The sequence below is a fragment of the Hyla sarda genome, unplaced genomic scaffold (genome assembly GCF_029499605.1).
Source record: "Hyla sarda isolate aHylSar1 unplaced genomic scaffold, aHylSar1.hap1 scaffold_165, whole genome shotgun sequence".
NCBI classification, from domain to species: Eukaryota; Metazoa; Chordata; class Amphibia; order Anura; family Hylidae; genus Hyla; species Hyla sarda.
In genome coordinates, this window is record NW_026608288.1 from 283,366 (window position 1) to 303,361 (window position 19,996).

At 46.7% G+C, this 19,996-nt stretch overlaps 1 protein-coding gene across 4 annotated transcripts in view; it reads left to right on the top strand.

The window, feature by feature from the left end:
• LOC130311602 (fibropellin-1-like) overlaps positions 1-7,425 on the top strand; it is a 49,362-nt gene extending 41,937 nt beyond the window's left edge. The window contains exons 18-20 of one of the 4 annotated variants that reach the window (XM_056552495.1): positions 3,481-3,586; positions 6,457-6,573; positions 6,668-7,425. In XM_056552495.1, coding sequence (XP_056408470.1) covers positions 3,481-3,586; positions 6,457-6,573; positions 6,668-6,740 — 296 coding nt within the window. In that variant the 3' untranslated portion in view covers positions 6,741-7,425. Of the gene's footprint in view, positions 1-3,480; positions 3,699-6,456; positions 6,574-6,667 lie in introns of those variants that run through there. The other 3 variants (XR_008859924.1, XM_056552496.1, XM_056552497.1) reach the window with 3 other exon arrangements.
• The last annotated feature ends 12,571 nt before the right edge of the window (positions 7,426-19,996 follow it).

Sequence of the window (19,996 nt, forward strand, 5' to 3'; positions counted from 1 at the left end):
CCCGGATGTGACTCTGCAATGGTCTCTTGTAGTGGTGACCCCATGATAATAATGTGTATCCTGTGATGGTGCCCGGATGTGACCCTGCGGTGATCTCTTGTAGTGGTGACCCCATGATAATAATGTGTATCCTGTGATGGTGCCCGGATGTGACCCTGCGGTGGTCTCTTGTAGTGGTGACCCCCATAATACTAATGTGTATCCTGTTATGGTGCCCGGATGTGACCCTTCGGTGGTCTCTTGTAGTGGTGACCCCATGATAATAATGTGTATCCTGTGATGGTGCCCGGATGTGACCCTGTGGTGGTCTCTTGTATTGGTGACCCCCATGATAATAATGTGTATCCTGTGATGGTGCCCGGATGTGACCCTTCGATGGTCTCTTGTAGTGGTGACCCCATGATAATAATGTGTATCCTGAGATGGTGCCCAGATGTAACCCTTCGGTGGTCTCTTGTAGAGGTGACCCCATGATAATAATGTGTATCCTGTGATGGTGCCCGGATGTGACCCTTCGGTGGTCTCTTGTAGTGATGACCCCATGATAATAATGTGTATCCTGTGATGGTGCCCGGATGTGACCCTTCGGTGGTCTCTTGTAGAGGTGACCCCATGATAATAATGTGTATCCTGTGATGGTGCCCGGATGTGACCCTTCGGTGGTCTCTTGTAGTGGTGACCCCATGATAATAATGTGTATCCTGAGATGGTGCCCAGATGTGACCCTTCGGTGGTCTCTTGTAGTGGTGACCCCCTCCCATGATAATAATGTGTATCCTGTTATGGTGCCCGGATGTGACTCTGCGGTGGTCTCTTGTAGTGGTGACCCCATGATAATAATGTGTATCCTGTGATGGTGCCCGGATGTGACCCTGCGGTGGTCTCTTGTAGTGATGACCCCCATGATAATAATGTGTATCCTGTGATGGTGCCCGGATGTGACCCTGCGGTGGTCTCTTGTAGTGATGACCCCCATGATAATAATGTGTATCCTGTGATGGTGCCCGGATGTGACTCTGCGGTGGTCTCTTGTAGTGATGACCCCATGATAATAATGTGTGTTCTGTGATGGTCACGGATGTGACCCTTCGGTGGTCTCTTGTAGTGGTGACCCCATGATAATAATGTGTATCCTGTGATGGTGCCCGGATTTGACCCTTCGGTGGTCTCTTGTAGAGGTGACCCCATGATAATAATGTGTATCCTGTGATGGTGCCCGGATGTGACCCTTCGGTGGTCTCTTGTAGAGGTGACCCCATGATAATAATGTGTATCCTGAGATGGTGCCCGGATGTGACTCTGCGGTGGTCTCTTGTAGTGGTGACCCCATGATTATAATGTGTATCCTGAGATGGTGCCCGGATGTAACCCTTCGGTGGTCTCTTGTAGAGGTGACCCCATGATAATAATGTGTATCCTGTTATGGTGCCCGGATGTGACCCTTCAGTGGTCTCTTGTAGTGGTGACCCCATGATAATAATGTGTGTTCTGTGATGGTGCCCGGATGTGACCCTTCGGTGGTCTCTTGTAGTGGTGACCCCCCCCATGATAATAATGTGTATCCTGTGATGGTGCCCGGATGTGACCCTTCGGTGGTCTCTTGTAGTGGTGACCCCCATGATATTAATGTGTATCCTGTTATGGTGCCCGGATGTGACTCTGCGATGGTCTCTTGTAGTGGTGACCCCCATGATAATAATGTGTATCCTGAGATGGTGCCCGGATGTGACTCTGCGGTGGTCTTTTGTAGTGGTGACCCCCATGATATTAATGTGTATCCTGTTATGGTGCCCGGATGTGACCCTGCAGTGGTCTCTTGTAGTGATGACCCCATGATAATAATGTGTATCCTGTGATGGTGCCCGGATGTGACCCTTCGGTTATCTCTTGTAGAGGTGACCCCATGATAATAATGTGTATCCTGTGATGGTGCCCGGATGTGACCCTACAGTGGTCTCTTGTAGAGGTGACCCCATGATAATAATGTGTATCCTGTGATGGTGCCCGGATGTGACCCTTCGGTGATCTCTTGTAGTGGTGCCCCCATGATAATAATGTGTATCCTGTGATGGTGCCCGGATGTGACTCTGCAGTGGTCTCTTGTAGTGGTGACCCCATGATAATAATGTGTGTTCTGTGATGGTGCCCGGATGTGACCCTTCGGTGGTCTCCTGTAGTGGTGACCCCATGATAATAATGTGTATCCTGTGATGGTGCCCGGATGTGACCCTTCGGTGGTCTCTTGTAGTGATGACCCCATGATAATAATGTGTATCCTGTGATGGTGCTCGGATGTGACCCTTCGGTGGTCTCTTGTAGTGATGACCCCATGATAATAATGTGTATCCTGTGATGGTGTCCGGATGTGACTCTGCGGTGGTCTCTTGTAGTGATGACCCCATGATATTAATGTGTATCCTGTGATGGTGCCCGAATGTGACCCTTCGGTGGTCTCTTGTAGTGGTGACCCCCCCCCCCCATTATAATAATGTGTATCCTGAGATGGTGCCCGGATGTGACCCTTCGGTGGTCTCTTGTAGTGGTGACCCCCCCCCCCATGATAATAATGTGTATCCTGTGATGGTGCCCGGATGTGACCCTGCGGTGGTCTCTTGTAGTGGTGACCCCATGATGATAATGTGTATCCTGTGATGGTGCCCGGATGTGACCCTTCGGTGGTCTCTTGTAGAGGTGACCCCATGATATTAATGTGTATCCTGTGATGGTGCCCGGATGTATGTGACCCTTCGGTGGTCTCTTGTAGTGATGACCCCATGATAATAATGTGTATCCTGTTATGGTGCCCGGATGTGACTCTGCGGTGGTCTCTTGTAGTGGTGACCCCATGATAATAATGTGTATCCTGTTATGGTGCCCGGATGTGACCCTTCGGTGGTCTCTTGTAGTGGTGACCCCCATGATAATAATGTGTATCCTGTTATGGTGCCCGGATGTGACCCTTCGGTGGTCTCTTGTAGTGGTGACCCCCATGATAATAATGTGTATCCTGTGATGGTGCCCGGATGTGACTCTGCGGTGGTCTCTTGTAGTGGTGACCCCATGATAATAATGTGTATCCTGTGATGGTGCCCGGATGTGACTCTGCGATGGTCTCTTGTAGAGGTGACCCCATGATAATAATGTGTATCCTGTTATGGTGCCCGGATGTGACTCTGCGGTGGTCTCTTGTAGTGGTGACCCCATGATAATAATATGTATCCTGTGATGGTGCCCGGATGTGACTCTGCGGTGGTCTCTTGTAGTGGTGACCCCATGATATTAATGTGTATCCTGTGATGGTGCCCGGATGTGACCCTTCGGTGGTCTCTTGTAGAGGTGACCCCATGATAATAATGTGTGTTCTGTGATGGTGCCCGGATGTGACCTTTGGTGGTCTCTTGTAGTGGTGACCCCATGATAATAATGTGTGTTCTGTGATGGTGCCCGGATGTGACCCTGCTGTGTTGTGGTCTCTTGCAGTGGTGACAGAGCCGTGTGTCCCCCCCTGCCAACATGGAGGAACCTGCAGGCCCTTCAATAAGTGTGAGTGTGCGTCGGGCACCGCTGGGCATCGCTGCGAGAAGCTGTAAGTGACATCGGGCGAAACGTGGTGAGAGCTGGAATAACAATGATACATTGCTGAGTGCACCGACACAGAGCTCCAAACCCCCTGCTGGGTCATAGACTTACATGAGAAGGTACCTGCAGCCACCACTAGGGGAGCTCACTGCACACTGTACAGTCCTGTGATGTCATAGATCATGTAGGAGTCCGGCACTGTACAGTCCTGTGATGTCATATATCATGTAGGAGTCCGGCACTGTACAGTCCTGTGATGTCATAGATCATGTAGGAGTCCAGAACTATACAGTCCATGTGATGTCATAGATCATGTAGGAGTCCGGGACCGTACAGTCCATGTGATGTCATAGATCATGTAGGAGTCCGGCACTGTACAGTCCTGTGATGTCATATATCTTGTAGGAGTCCGGCACTGTACAGTCCTGTGATGTCATATATCATGTAGGTGTCCAGCACTGTACAGTCCATGTGATGTCATAGATCATGTAGGAGTCCAGCACCGTACAGTCCTGTGATGTCATATATCATGTAGGTGTCCAGCACTGTACAGTCCTGTGATGTCATATATCATGTAGGAGTCCAGCACCGTACAGTCCTGTGATGTCATATATCATGTAGGAGTCCAGCACTGTACAGTCCATGTGATGTCATGGATCATCTAGGTGTCCGGCACTGTACAGTCCTGTGATGTCATATATCATGTAGGAGTCCGGCACTGTACAGTCCTGTGATGTCATATATCATGTAGGTGTCCAGCACTGTACAGTCCTGTGATGTCATATATCATGTAATAGTCCAGCACTGTACAGTCCTGTGATGTCATAGATCATGTAGGAGTCCGGCACTGTACAGTCCTGTGATGTCATAGATCATGTAGGAGTCCTGCACTGTACATTCCTGTGATGTCATATATCATGTAGGAGTCCAGCACTGTACAGTCCATGTGATGTCATGGATCATCTAGGTGTCCGGCACTGTACAGTCCATGTGATGTCATGGATCATGTAGGTGTCCAGCACTGTACAGTCCTGTGATGTCATAGATCATGTAGGTGTCCAGCACTGTACAGTCCATGTGATGTCATATATCATGTAGGAGTCCGGCACTGTACAGTCCTGTGATGTCATAGATCATGTAGGAGTCCGGCACTGTACAGTCCTGTGATGTCATAGATCATGTAGGAGTCGGGCACTGTACAGTCCATGTGATGTCATAGATCATGTAGGAGTCCGGCACTGTACAGTCCTGTGATGTCATAGATCATGTAGGAGTCGGGCACTGTACAGTCCATGTGATGTCATAGATCATGTAGGAGTCCAGCACCGTACAGTCCTGTGATGTCATATCTTGTAGGAGTCCGGCACTGTACAGTCCTGTGATGTCATAGATCATGTAGGAGTCCGGCACTGTACAGTCCTGTGATGTCATATATCATGTAGGAGTCTGGCACTGTACAGTCCTGTTTTGTCATAGATCATGTAGGTGTCCGGCACTGTACAGTCCATGTGATGTCATATCTTGTAGGAGTCCAGCACTGTACAGTCCTGTGATGTCATAGATCATGTAGGAGTCCAGCACTGTACAGTCCTGTGATGTCATAGATCATGTAGGAGTCCAGCACTGTACAGTCCTGTGATGTCATATATCTTGTAGGAGTCCGGCACTGTACAGTCCTGTTTTGTCATAGATCTTGTAGGAGTCCAGCACTGTACAGTCCTGTGATGTCATATCTTGTAGGAGTCCGGCACTGTACAGTCCTGTGATGTCATAGATCATGTAGGAGTCCGGCACTGTACAGTCCATGTGATGTCATAGATCATGTAGGAGTCCAGCACTGTACAGTCCTGTGATGTCATATATCATGTAGGAGTCCAGAACTGTACAGTCCATGTGATGTCATAGATCATGTAGGAGTCCGGCACTGTACATTCCTGTGATGTCATAGATCATGTAGGAGTCCGGCACTGTACAGTCCTGTGATGTCATATATCATGTAGGAGTCCAGAACTGTACAGTCCATGTGATGTCATAGATCATGTAGGAGTCCGGCACTGTACATTCCTGTGATGTCATAGATCATGTAGGAGTCCGGCACTGTACAGTCCTGTGATGTCATAGATCATGTAGGAGTCCGGCACTGTACAGTCCATGTGATGTCATAGATCATGTAGGAGTCCGGCACTGTACAGTCCTGTGATGTCAAAGATCATGTAGGAGTCCAGAACTGTACAGTCCATGTGATGTCATAGATCATGTAGGAGTCCGGCACTGTACAGTACTATGATGTCATAGATCATGTAGGAGTCCAGTACTGTACAGTCCTGTGATGTCATATCTTGTAGGAGTCCGGCAATGTACAGTCCTGTGATGTCATAGATCATGTAAGAGTCCGGCACTGTACAGTCCTGTGATGTCATGGATCATGTAGGTGTCCAGCACTGTACAGTCCTGTGATGTCATAGATCATGTAGGAGTCCAGCACTGTACAGTCCTGTGATGTCATATATCATGTAGGTGTCCAGCACTGTGCAGTCCTGTGATGTCATATCTTGTAGGAGTCCGGCACTGTACAGTCCTGTGATGTCATATCTTGTAGGAGTCCAGCACTGTACAGTCCATGTGATGTCATAGATCATGTAGGAGTCCGGCACTGTACAGTCCATGTGATGTCATATCTTGTAGGAGTCTGGCACTGTACATTCCTGTGATGTCATATATCATGTAGGAGTCCGGCACTGTACAGTCCTGTGATGTCGTATCTTGTAGGAGTCCAGCACTGTACAGTCCTGTGATGTCATGGATCATGTAGGTGTCCAGCACTGTGCAGTCCTGTGATGTCACAGGTCATGTGAAAGATTAATTTCCTTTCTGCAGGACATGTCCAATTGTAACGACCAAGCTGAGCACAGCCCGAGCCGTACGCCAAGGTGTGAGAGAAAGCTACGTGGAACGCTGTGGACCCCTAGGGGCCCAGCTCTGCACCAAGTACAGGTACAGGATTACTGAGGAGGCCGTCACTGTGGGCCCTGGTGCCCCAGACTATAACTATTAAAATAACGTATCTCCCATATGTTCCCTCTGACAGAATAAACCAAGTCCGGGTCTATGTCCAGGCCTACGTGGTCGGCTACAAAATTCAGTGTCCAATGAAGAGCTGACTATGAAGAGAGAATAGCAAGGACAACCCAAGGGCCAGGACCAGCTACATTACTGTGCATATCAGTCCTGTCCCTGCTCCATCAGTCTGTCCCTGCCCCATCAGTCATGTCCCTGCCCCATTAGTCCTGCCCTATCAATCTTGCTCCTGCCCAATCAGTTCTGTCCCCATCAGTTCTGCTCTTGCCCTATCAGTCCTATCCCTGCTCCATCAGTCCTGTCCTTGTACCCATCAGTCCTTCCCCTGTCCCTATCAGTCCTGCCCGTGCTCAGATCAGTCCTCACTATTGATTATTATGGATTGCCATATCTCACAGACATTTGTTTCCCACGGGCAGATTTGGACTTTATACATATTATATATTTCTTTTCTATAAAATTCATACAATCAAAAATGTGTTTAACTAACCGCCTCGTACTGTAACTTGAGCCTAATGAGGAGACAATTTATCGTTGTTGTCACAATCACACCCTATCAGTCCAGCCAAGACGCTAGAGAGAGTGTGATGGTGCAAGGGTTAAAGCCACCAGACCTCTGGGTATCCACTGCTAGTCTAAGCAAGTCACCAAATTAACCCTTTGATAGACGTGTTTCACCAGAGCTTCTTTCAGAAAGGTGAGCTCCTATATTTAGAGATCAAAGACCAGAGCTGATTAATTAAAGGGTACCTTTCATCAAAAAAACTTTTGATATATTATAGATTAATGTATGCAGAATAACTTTCCATTAGCATGTTATTAAAAAATATGCTTCTTTCTATTTAATTTTCCACTTTGAAAAAATGACCACTAGGGGTCTCTCTACTAGACCTTTTTTATAGATTTTCAGACATGCAGGAGTCCTAAATCTCAGACTGCAGCCGGGACACAGACAAACTCACCACTGTTCACTGCCAGGGAGCAGTGCTGAGCTTGTCTGTGTCCCAGCTGCAGTCTGAGATTTTAGACTCCAGCATGAGTCTGAAATCTATAAAAAAAAAAAAAAGGACTGGTAGTGGTCATTTTTTCAAAGTGGAAAATTAAATAGAAAGAAGAATATTTTTTAATAACATGCTATTGGAAAGTTATTCTGCATACATTAACCTATAATGTATCAAAAGTTTTTTTTTGATGAAAGGTACCCTTTAAACATTTAAACTGATAAAAGGTATCACAGTGCTACGTATAAAAGAAACATGACAGAGGTACAAAATTTATAAAAAAGAGTTCAGCAAGACAAGTTCAGAAACAAAAAGAAAATGTCCTTACAGCATAATGGTCTAGCACTCCTTGTGAGTGAGTCTCCAGCTGTATCTTAGGGTCTTGTCAGCTTTTGCCAAAGGCGCGAACAAAGTTTTGTCCAGCATCTCAGTTTTATATTGGCTTTTTAGGAGGGAAAACTCCATCCCCCCTCCCCTCTGATCCCACCAGGTGGGGGGCATCTCTCTTCCGGGTCCCTTATCTCAGTTTGATTTATGATGGCCTTAGCGCCTGATTTCAAAGGAGGTATAACACAGATAGACAGACCCCCCAATAATACTGCAATACACACAAACAGATACCCAGTCTGAATGAGCCCTCACCAATGCCTTCGATTATAATACTCATGAATGATCCCATCATCCGGCCTTGAGCCTGACAGTTGTCCATTTGTCTAATAAATAATATATAGGGTTTTATTTTGCTGTAGATTTCTGTTGTTCCTTATTATTCTGCTGGTTACACATTAAACCATAGAAGTTTTGTATTAATCGTTACGGTTACGATAAGGAGTGTGAAGGTTTTATCTGTCCATAAAGAAATTGGGAAATCCTCCATATTATTCTTCCCCACCGCTTTTGCTGTCTTTGGGATAATTTCAAGTAGGGACTTTACCATTCACTGTGAGAGCCGAGATGACAAAGGTGCGGGTTATGTTCTTGTCTTCTCATGGATCTTATTATTGTGGAGCACCGGGAGCCATTTCTGTTTCTGCACATATGAAGGACCATTGGTCTGTAGCCTGTTATATCTGGTAGACCTCACCACAGCTGGACCATATCTACCACATGAAGGACCATTGGTCTGTAGCTTGTTATCTCTTGTGGACCTCACCACAGCTGGACCATATATACCACATGAAGGACCATTGGTCTGTAGCCTGTTATATCTGGTAGACCTCACCACAGCTGGACCATATCTACCACATGAAGGACCATTGGTCTGTAGCTTGTTATATCTGGTGGACCTCACCACAGCTGGACCATATCTACCACATGAAGGACCATTGGTCTGTAGCTTGTTATCTCTGGTGGACCTCACCACAGCTGGACCATATCTACCACATGAAGGACCATTGGTCTGTAGCTTGTTATCTCTGGTGGACCTCACCACAGCTGGACCATATATACCACATGAAGGACCATTGGTCTGTAGCTTGTTATCTCTGGTGGACCTCACCACAGCTGGACCATATCTACCACATGAAGGACCATTGGTCTGTAGCTTGTTATCTCTGGTGGACCTCACCACAGCTGGACCATTGGTCTGTAGCTTGTTATCTCTGGTGGACCTCACCACAGCTGGACAATATATACCACATGAAGGACCATTGGTCTGTAGCTTGTTATCTCTGTTGGACCTCACCACAGCTGGACCATATATACCACATGAAGGACCATTGGTCTGTAGCTTGTTATCTCTGGTGGACCTCACCACATCTGGGCCATATCTACCACATGAAGGACCATTGGTCTGTAGCTTGTTATCTCTGGTGGACCTCACCACATCTGGGCCATATCTACCACATGAAGGACCATTGGTCTGTAACTTGTTATCTCTAGTGGACCTCACCACAGCTGGACCATATCTACCACATGAAGGACCATTGATCTGTAGCTTGTTATCTCTGGTGGACCTCATCACAGCTGGACCATTGGTCTGTAGCTTGTTATCTCTGGTGGACCTCAACACAGCTGGACCATATCTACCACATGAAGGACCATTGGTCTGTAGCTTGTTATCTCTGGATCCTCTGTTGAGCTTTGGGTTTTCTACATTGTTTATCGTATTTTTAAAGATCTTCTATAATGTTCCATTCTTACACTCTTTAAAAATGTTTCATTTTTTTTTGTTCTTTGTATAAAACTACTTGTCACTTCTTCAAGACCAATATTGAAAAAACATAAAAAGTAAGAATATAAAAAAACATGTCAAAAACATGTCAATATTCTCACGCATGCGCAGTGAGAACGTAGGGAAGAGGCTGGACATCCTCACGGCACGTGCACTGGCACCATGACAGCCCATGGAGAGGTCTCTGTACACATTGGGGGACATGTATCAAAGATTTCACCCTTATGCGAAATTTTGCGCAAGCATTTTTTTTTGCGTCTTTTTTTGCGTACATTCCGGTGGAGCATTTCCTCCAGATGTGTAGGTTTCGGTGTAACCTTGGAGTGATATATTTAGTACGCACAAATTTATTACATTTCATTTACCCGCAGAAATCTTGCACAATGACCATATTTTTAACGCAAATATAAGCCATCTTGGACTGCACATAGAAAGATGCTCTAAATCATCGATTTCATTTTTAAAAGAGTGGAGGTAGGAGGAGATTACTATATTTGCCCGCAATTTATGAAAATCTTTGCGCTTGATTGATAAATTTAGCGCATCTGCGCATTATTTAGAATTCAGCAAAAGGGGTAAACTGCTTCTACCATACACAAATAATGATACATGTCCCAGAGTGTATGCTGAGGTAGACACGGGCTTCACCCCCCCCCCCCCCCCCCATGGGCCCTGCACCACAATGTGCATCTACAGCACAGGATTTGGTGGTAAGACGAGCCCTCCAGAGGTTCTCCAGACTTGGGTCGCGCCACTTTGACTCTGTACAATCATCCTTATGCCTTTAGATTTTTTGATGGGATCAAAATTTCAGACATTTTATCCATCTCTTTATTTCCTCCCAACATTCTGCAGAGAGCAAAATTACTCCAGAATCTGTCCTTGACTTAGATGAAGAGAGAAGGCGGCCACCATTCAGGAAAATAATCTATAATCTTCTGCTCCTTATTGACTGAGACCTCGCAGAATGTTCAGCATCCTGCTCGGTGGCATTTACCATCTTTAAGCCAAATGGGGCAGAGTTCCAATTGTATATAATTAATCTGCCACAAGTCATGTATGTCAATGGCACCTGTGTATTATGTATTAGACACTTTCATGCTTCACTTGACAAGGGTTTTGCAGATAGAAGAAAGGATTGAGAGTACCAAGATTTTGTGCACCAAGAATCTGTCAAAATTTTGTCAAATTTTTGGTTTACAAATTGTAAGCCAAGTGGTGATGTAAAGATAGAATAGACAGTGTAAATATACCGACATGAGTCCCAGTGAACGGTCAATAGATCTGGCCCATGTTCAGACCATATATCTACACCGTCCAAGGATTACACAATATTTATAAATCCGGGTCAATGATCTCATCAGAACACCGTCCATCCGCTCAGCCCGCGACAAGGGCAGTGTTATTTTGGGCCTTCTCTGCCTGTTGTGTCTGTAAATGACTAATCTGAGTCAGACTGACCCAATGCTGGAGAATGATTAAAGGGATACTCCGACCCTGAGACATCTTATCCCCTATCCAAAGGATAGGGGATAAGATGTCTCCCCACGGGGGTCCCACCGCTGGGGACCCCCGCAATCTTGTATTCGCCACCCACCTGTTTGAGCTGCACACTGCAGTGCCAGTTCACAAACAGCCGGCTGGTCGCCACACAGCTGTTGGCACCGCGGCGTGCAACAAAAACAGGTGGGTGGTGAATACAAGATTGTGGGGGTCCCCAGCGGCGGGACCCCGTGGGGAGACATCTTATCCCCTATCCTTTGGATAGGGGATAAGATGTCTCAGGGTCGGAGTATCCCTTTAATCATTCTCCAGCGTTGGGTCAGTCTGACTCAGGTTAGTCATTTATAGACACAACAGGCAGAGAAGGCCCAAAATAACACTGACCTTGTCCCGGGCTGAGCGGATGGACGGTGTTCTGTTATGTCTCAGGGCCGGAGTACCCCTTTAACCCCTTAAGGACCAGGCCATTTTACACCTTAGGACCGGAGCGTTTTTTTGCACATCTTACCACTGTCACTTTAAACATTAATAACTCTGATGCTTTTAGTTATCATTCTGATTCTGAGATAGTTTTTTCGTGACATTTTCTACTTTAACATAGTGGTAAAATTTTGTGGTAACTTGTATCCTTTCTTGGTGAAAAATCCCCAAATTTGATGAAAAATTAGAAAATTTTGCATTTTTCTAACTTTGAAGCTCTCTGCTTGTAAGGAAAATGGATGTTCCAAATAAAAAAAAATTTATTCACATTTCCAATATGTCTACTTTATGTTTGCATCATAAAATTGACGTATTTTTACTTTTGGAAGACACCAGAGGGCTTCAAAGTTCAGCAGCAATTTTCAATTTTTTCACAACATTTTCAAACTCACTATTTTTCAGGGACCAGTTCAGGTTTGAAGAGGATTTGAAAGGTCTTAATATTAGAAATACCCCACAAATGACCCCATTATAAAAACTGCACCCCCAAAGTATTCAAAATGACATTCAGTCAGCATTTTAACCCTTTAGGTGTTTCACAGGAATAGCAGCAAAGTGAAGGAGAAAATTCACAATCTTCACTTTTTACACTCGCATGTTCTTGTAGACCCAATTTTTGAATTTTTACAAGGGGTAAAAGGAGAAAATGTATACTTATATTTGTAGCCCAATTTCTCTCGAGTAAGCACATACCTTATATGTCTATGTAAATTGTTCGGCGGGCGCAGTAGAGGGCTTAAAAGCGAAGGAGCGACACGGGGATTTTGGAGAGTACGTTTTTTCTGAAATGGTTTTTGGGGGGCATGTTGCATTTAGGAAGCCCCTATGGTGCCAGAACAGCAAAAATCCCACATGGCATACCATTTTGGAAACTAGACCCCTTGGGGCACATAACAGGGAATAAAGTGAACCTTAATACCCCACAGGGGTTTCACGACTTTTGCATATATAAAAAAATATATATATTTTTTCACTAAAATGTGTGTTTCCCCCAAAATTTCAAATTTTTGCAAGGGTTAATAGCAGAAAATACCCCCCAAAATTTGTAACCCCATCTCTTCTGAGTATGGAGGTACCCCATAAGTTGACCTGAAGTGCACTACGGACGAACTACAATGCTCAGAAAAGAATGAGTCATATTTGGCTTTTTGAGAGCAAATTGTGCTCAGGGGCATGTCACATTTAGGAAGCCCCTATGGTGCCAGAACAGCAAAAAAAAAAACACATGGCATACCATTTTGGAAATTAGACCCCTTGGGGAACGTAACAAGGAATAAAGTGAGCCTTAATACCCCACAGGGGTTTCACGACTTTTGTGTATGTAAAAAAAAGAAAAAAAATTCACTAAAATGTGTGTTTCCCCCCAAATTTCACATTTTTGCAAGGGTTAATAGCAGAAAATACCCCCCAAAATTTGTAACCCCATCTCTTCTGAGTGTGGAAGTACCCCATAAGTGGACCTGAAGTGTACTGCAGGGGCGCTACAATGCTCAGAAGAGAAGGAGTCACATTTGCAAACTGTGCTGAAATGGGGGGGACATGTCGCATTTAGGAAGCCCCTATGGTGCCAGGACAGCAAAAAAAAAAAAAACACATGGCATACTATTTTGTAAACTAGACCCCTTGAGGAACGTAACAAGGAGTAAAGTAAGCCTTAATACCCCACAGGGGTTTCACGACTTTTGCATATGTAAAAAAAAAATGTTTTTTTTCACTAAAATGTGAGTTTTCCCCAAAATTTTACATTTTTACAAGGGTTTATTTTTATTTTTTATTTTAATATTAAACAATTACAAAGATATATTGTACAATTCAGATAAAACAACGTTACCAATCAAGAGAAAAACAAAAGCCATAGAGGCCAAATAACCATGCTTGTTTACATCTAAGAGTATACCTAATCAACACCCCCCCCCCCCCCCATACCACCCCCACCCCACCTACTGGCACTGAGAAGAGTCAAAAGAGGGAAAAAAAATAAAAAAAACTTTTAGGTCTACCATAAATTCCAAATTTTTCTACATTCTCTTTGACCCCCCCCCCTTTCTCCTCATCCATCTAAACTCCTTATTTTTCATGGTTTTCAAACCTTCCTTCCATTCCTCTATTTGCAGTTCTTTAGGGGATATCCAATTCCTTAATATGGTCAGTCTGGCGAAGAACAAAATCCGATGTAGTAGGCACTCAAATTGTCCATTAGGGCTCGGCCTAGGCGGGCAGGGCAGGAGCATCACTACCACTGTAATTAGGCGTATTGTAACTCACTTCTCATGTGTAGCAACCAAATAGCCCCCCCAAGGGGATCAGCTAATAATATACATGTCTGCCTCATAAAAACATTTAGTAAACTCAATAGGTGCTCCATAGTTACCAACCATCACAGGGGGAAGAGGGGGGAGACCCGGACATATGCATTGCCACCGCTGTCACTCACCAAATCGCTAGGAGGAGTGACCAGGCAGAGAGTCAGGCATCCAATATTGTCCATTCCACATGGGACCAGTGCAGGGGGCTGCTGCTGTTCAGAATATTGCCGAGGTATTAATCAATGGTTTCACCTAGTTGGAGGGAATCCGTGAGTAGGTTTCATGGCAGTTTGTCCTCATGTAAAACACATCCATGCAGAGAGACTGCTGAATAAGAAAATCTGCCCCCCAAAAGGGAGCAATAACTCACCGGCTTCTGCACTGTTAGATATTCATCACATGTAGCATCTGATCGTTTTACTCAGTTCCACTCTTCATCCACAAGAGAGGGTCTGGTCCAGCCTAACCAGATCCCAACAAGGAGTAGCGGAGCTCCACACATGCCCCTCAACACCTCCACGTCGCTGTGACCTGCTGTGAGGCAGGTGCCACCATATATGGGCCTCCGGAACAAGCCCGAAGCTCCTCTCAATAGCTGGCCGCAAAAGACCACACACCCCCCTCTCTCACCTCCTCTCCGGCATCCCCTTCCACAGCGCCTCCCGTCCTGTCCGATGACGGGTCGCGTCACCGCCGTCTCACTCCTCCCTCCTCCCACAGCAAAATCCAGCGCCCCCAGCTCTTCACGAGACGTCCGGGCAGGAGAGCCCCACTGTCGGCGTTAGACCGTGAGTATCCCGGCATCGTGAGGTCGGCATCCACTCTACATCCGTCCCGAGGGCTCAGGGGGCGGGGCCAGAGCCCCGGAGTGCGCAGCCCTAGCTCATGCCGCCGTCACTTCCTCCCTCCCCTTTTACAAGGGTTAATAGCAGAAAAGACCCCCCACAATTTGTAAATACATTTCTTTTGAGTAAGGACATACCTTATTTTTTGATGATAATAGCTCGGCGGGTGCACAGCAGGTCTTGCTGGAGTGGGAGGGCAGTCAGGGGCCTTGAGCTTCATATGGAGCCAGGATGTGGGACCCCCCCTCAAGGAGCGTTAATGGGGGAGCACTATGCCCTAAAATAAGGGAACACTATGGGGGACAACGGGCCGTAACTGGGGTATACAGGTGGGGTACAGAGGCCGGTAATATGGGGTACAGTGGGCCAGAAAATTATAATAAAAAAGGATATATTCCCAGAATGATGAACCAGAGCATAGCCAAAACTAAAAAAAATATGCCCACCCCAAACCCTATGCTCTGAATCATCATTCTGGGAATGTGATGTGTGTGGCCGTCCCTAACTTTTTGCCTCAAATGCCGCTCAGGTGGAGAGAGCGCGCTGCGCATTTGAGGCAACATAAAAAAGTCCCCAATGATAGTGACTCAGTGACCTATGATCCATTTTTGAAAAAAATACCCCAGAGGTCTTATCAGGTTTTTTTTTTTATTTTATTTTTTTATTTATGGGGTTAAAAATTTGGAATGTACTCTGGACTTGGTACATTGGTCAAATTATGGAAAATTTACATAAAAAGGGAAAATTTAGTGCTCCATGGAAGTGTGATACTCCCTGAAGCAGCCTATGCAGAGGAACGGATTATCTGGGCAAGTGTCACATTGATATGTGGTGTCCTTCCAAATCCCCCTCCTGTAACACACTCTGCATTTTTTCTGGGTTCGTCCCTTCTTTCCATTGGGGGGATCACACCTGGACGATCCTGGCGCCTATAACTCCAGACCCTTGGGAAGTCCGGCCTGATCTTTCCTGGTCAACAAAGATCAGGAACCTTAGGACTTCTTCTTGGTACTGAAGGAATGTCTCTATGTTGCCAGTGTTGTACCATGTAGACCGCAACTTTTTTTGTACCATACACGTGTTTTCCGCATGGCGTTATATGGCTTGAGGACCTGATCTGAGAGATCAACTCCCCCCATATACCGATTGTAGTCCAGAATACAATCGGGCTTGAGGACCGGTCCCACGGTACCTCGGACAGGGACAGGTGAGCTGCCGTTCCCATGAATAGTGGTCAGCATAAGGACATCCCTCTTATCCTTATCCTTCACCAACAACAGGTTATCATGGGTCATGGCACGGGACTTACCCTTGGGGATAGGCGTCTGGACCAAATTTAGAGGGAGGCCTCTCTGGTTCCTCCGCACGGTCCCACAAGCGGACGTGGATCTGGAGGAAAGGGATGTGAAGAGAGGGATGCTGGTATAAAAGTTGTCCACGTACACGTGGTAACCCTTATCTAGCAATGAGTGCACAAGCTCCCAAACGATTTTCCCGCTAACACCCAGAGTGGGGGAACAATCTGGGGGTTCAATAACGGAATCTCGTCCCTCATACACTCTATACTTGCAAGTGTACCCGGAGATACTCACAAAGTTTATAGAGTTTCACGCCATACCGCGCCCGCTTCGAGGGAATATACTGGTGGAAGATGAGTCTCCCCTTAAAACTGAGAGACTCATCTACAGAGAGGTCCCTGAGGGGAACGTAGGCCTCCAAAAATTTGGCCCCAAAGTGATCGATGACCGGCCTCACTTTGTAAAGCCGGTCATGGGCGGGATCACCTCGGGGCGGACATGCCGCATTATCTGCATAATGCAGGCATTTCCGAATCGCCTCGAACCGCCTCCGTGTCATCGCCATACTGTACAGCGGGGTCTGGTATAGGACGTCCCCGCTCCAGTAATGACGAGCACTTGTTTTTTTGTCCAGGCCCATATGCAGCGTGAGGCCCCAAAATGTCCTCATTTACGCTGCATCAATGGCGCGCCATTCATTGGACCTGGCCAAAAACAAATCGGGGTGGTGGGCAATGAACTGCTGGACATACAAGTTTGTTTGCTCCACCATGTGATTGACCAGGCTGTCACTGAAAAAAAACTTTAAAAAGTCCAGATCAGTGAAGCCAGCATGGTCAATCCGGAGTCGCCAACAAACTCCGGAACCCGTGGCTGATAACCCTCTGGGGGGCTCCAGACAGGGTCATCAGAAGGGGGCTCCGGTGCACTTGTCTGGGGGGGGCCAGACTCCTATTACGAGCAGCATTGCCACTAGTAATAGTGTCAGCCACTGGGTCACTCTCATGGGGGGGTGCTTGGCCTCGCCTGGTGGCGTCTCCGCTGCCGTACAGGGGACTCATCATCACTACTAGATGATGAGGAGGACGAGGAAGAGCACAAAAATGTAGGATCTTCCTCGTCCTCACTGGCAGATTCGGAGGCTAAAAAAGCGTAAGCCTCCGCTGCCGAAAATGCCCGGCGGGCCATCACTTTTTCTCTACGGTGGCAGGGGTGGGGCGGTTTGGAGGGTGTGTGTGCGGAGGGGGCAGGGAAGTGTGTAGTGTGCGGTGCTTGGTGTAAACTTACAGGAAAAAAAAAAGCTGCAGCCAAAAAAATAAATGGGTGGCACTCGCAGCATCCTGAACCCCTAATAGGGCCCGGGGTCACACGGATCAGGTGACAGCAGACCTATTAGGGGGTCAGGGGGGGTTACTTTTTTTTTCTTTTCAGTTTTTTTCACTTTTTTACTTTTACTTTCTTTTGATTCCCTACCTGTCCCTGGAAAAAAGCTCACCCTGATCTGGGGTCCTCTTCTTCCTGGGGGTCTCCGATGCTCTGAGGGGGGATCCCGGTCGTTATCTTCCCGCACTGCCCGCTGACTGAACTCAGTAAGTGCGCAGAGCGGGGAGAAGGAGCCGTTAACCCCTCCTCTGCCGCACTGCTATTGGCTGGACGATCGCCGGCCAATAGCAGCGTTGCTGGGGAGGTGACAGTATTGTCACCTCTCCCCAGCAACGGCAGGTGATTGGCGGTGTATCGTACACCGCCGATCATCATTTATTACCGGGTCATCGGGTCACAATTGACCCGAATGACCGGAATCGGCACAGATCGCTGGCGTGAATTTGCTTGCGATCTGTGCCGATCGCCGACATGTGGGGGTCCCGGGACCCCTCTCGGCATTTGCACGGCATGCCTGCGGAACGATTTCAGCAGGCATGCAGTTCCGATCTCCGCCCGGTAAGCGGCGGAGACCGGAATGACTCAGTACGTATGCATACGTCCTTAGTCCTTAAGTACCAGGGTCCCAAGACGTATGCATACGTCTTGGGTCCTGAACAGGTTAAAGTGTCCCTGACGTCAACAAAAAACTTTTTATATAATGTAGATAATACGATTATATGTATATTTGTAATATACATTGGTTAAAAATTGTGTATATTTTTGGGTGAAAAAATGCTGTCCCTGCAGCTATTGTCTGTGTGTCTCAATGATGAGTCCAAAAACAGGAAGTGAGGACAGGAAAAGCAGGGATCTGTGCCGACTCCTGGCTTGTCAATCATCCTGATGTATGAGCCAGGAGCATATTATAGAGCCTCAGTGTCCTGCTTTTTCTTAGTATACAGACCCCTGCTTGTCCTGCCCTCACTTCCTGTATTTGGACTCCTCATAGAGACACAGGCAATAGCTGCAGGGACAGCCTTTTTTCACCCAAAAATATAAAAAAATAAATTATCAATGTGTGGTGTCCCGGTACCGTATCCTATCCAGTACCTGCGTGTGTGGGTCCCCTTAGCCAGAGTCCCTAGAACGTCGGGGTCCCCATTGTCTAGTTCACCCCTAGTCACCTCTCATCCAGATAGTTATTGCACTGATAGCTTACTTAGGAAGCATGTAAATGTTATATAAATGCCCCATAAATAGTTAATTACCTGTCTATAGCGTAACAGGACCTTCGGGTCACGTGGTTAGGTGAACTCTATGGTATTTCTACTTTAGGACCTTTGGAGGTCCTTGTGACATAGTTAATCTCATCACACTGTGTAACAGTGAGAGACAGATGTTCGGACCAATCAGATTCGCCCCGCCCCTGCCCATATAAGGGAGCGACGGCCATTGTTCTCTCTCTTGTTCCCGGGCTGTCAAACGAGCAGGATCTGCGCAGCTGTCTATCGCAGTGAGTTAGGCCTGAGCCTTGCGGCAACAGCTGATATATCTGGAATCGTGAGTGTATCAATCCCTAAGCACTCTGCAGGATCACCGGACCTTATCTATCCCCTAAATCAAGACGGATCTGCAATAATTACCCTAAATTCAGAGACTTTAATTTATTTCAAGGTCCGCAACAATTGTCAGTCATTGAGATATATAGAGACTGTTTACCTGAGACTGTTATTGTTAATTGGATGTACCGCAATCATCTAAGTAAAGTTCTTCAAGTAAAAGTTCAACTATTTTGCGGATCTTCAGTCATTTTATTACATGCACCTATCGTTACTGGGAAGGGCGGCGATAGGCCGGAGAATTACCTCAGCATACTAGCCCTCAGCCTGGCATCATGAACTATAGGGTTAACATTAACCCCTCATTTACTGAAACAATACACCCACTACCAACACCCCCCAAGGGCTACCACAAAGCCTGTTTGGCATTGCACAAACAGGATACGGGTGTTTGCCTACTACAGTCGCCATTAGTGAAAGTGTACTCCCCCCCAGAAAAAGAACTTTATTCATGTGCTGTAAACTGTGTTGCTGTGTACAAGAACGGTGCTTGTGGTGCACCACACAAGGGGGCGAAAATTCTGTTACAACTAAAATGTGTAAACTGCGTAATGAGCTCATGCTGCGATCCTTTGGTCCGGTCGGCACAGGCGGAGCCGAACTGCTGCCGGAAAAGCGCACGAAGAAAGCCCGCACTGTGCCACACCCCGCCCCTGGACGTGGCCGCCAAGTTGCTGTGTCGCAGCCAAAAGGGAACTCAGAGATACAGGAGTAATTTCTGGAGGGACCGGAAGTCAGGGCTGCACCGA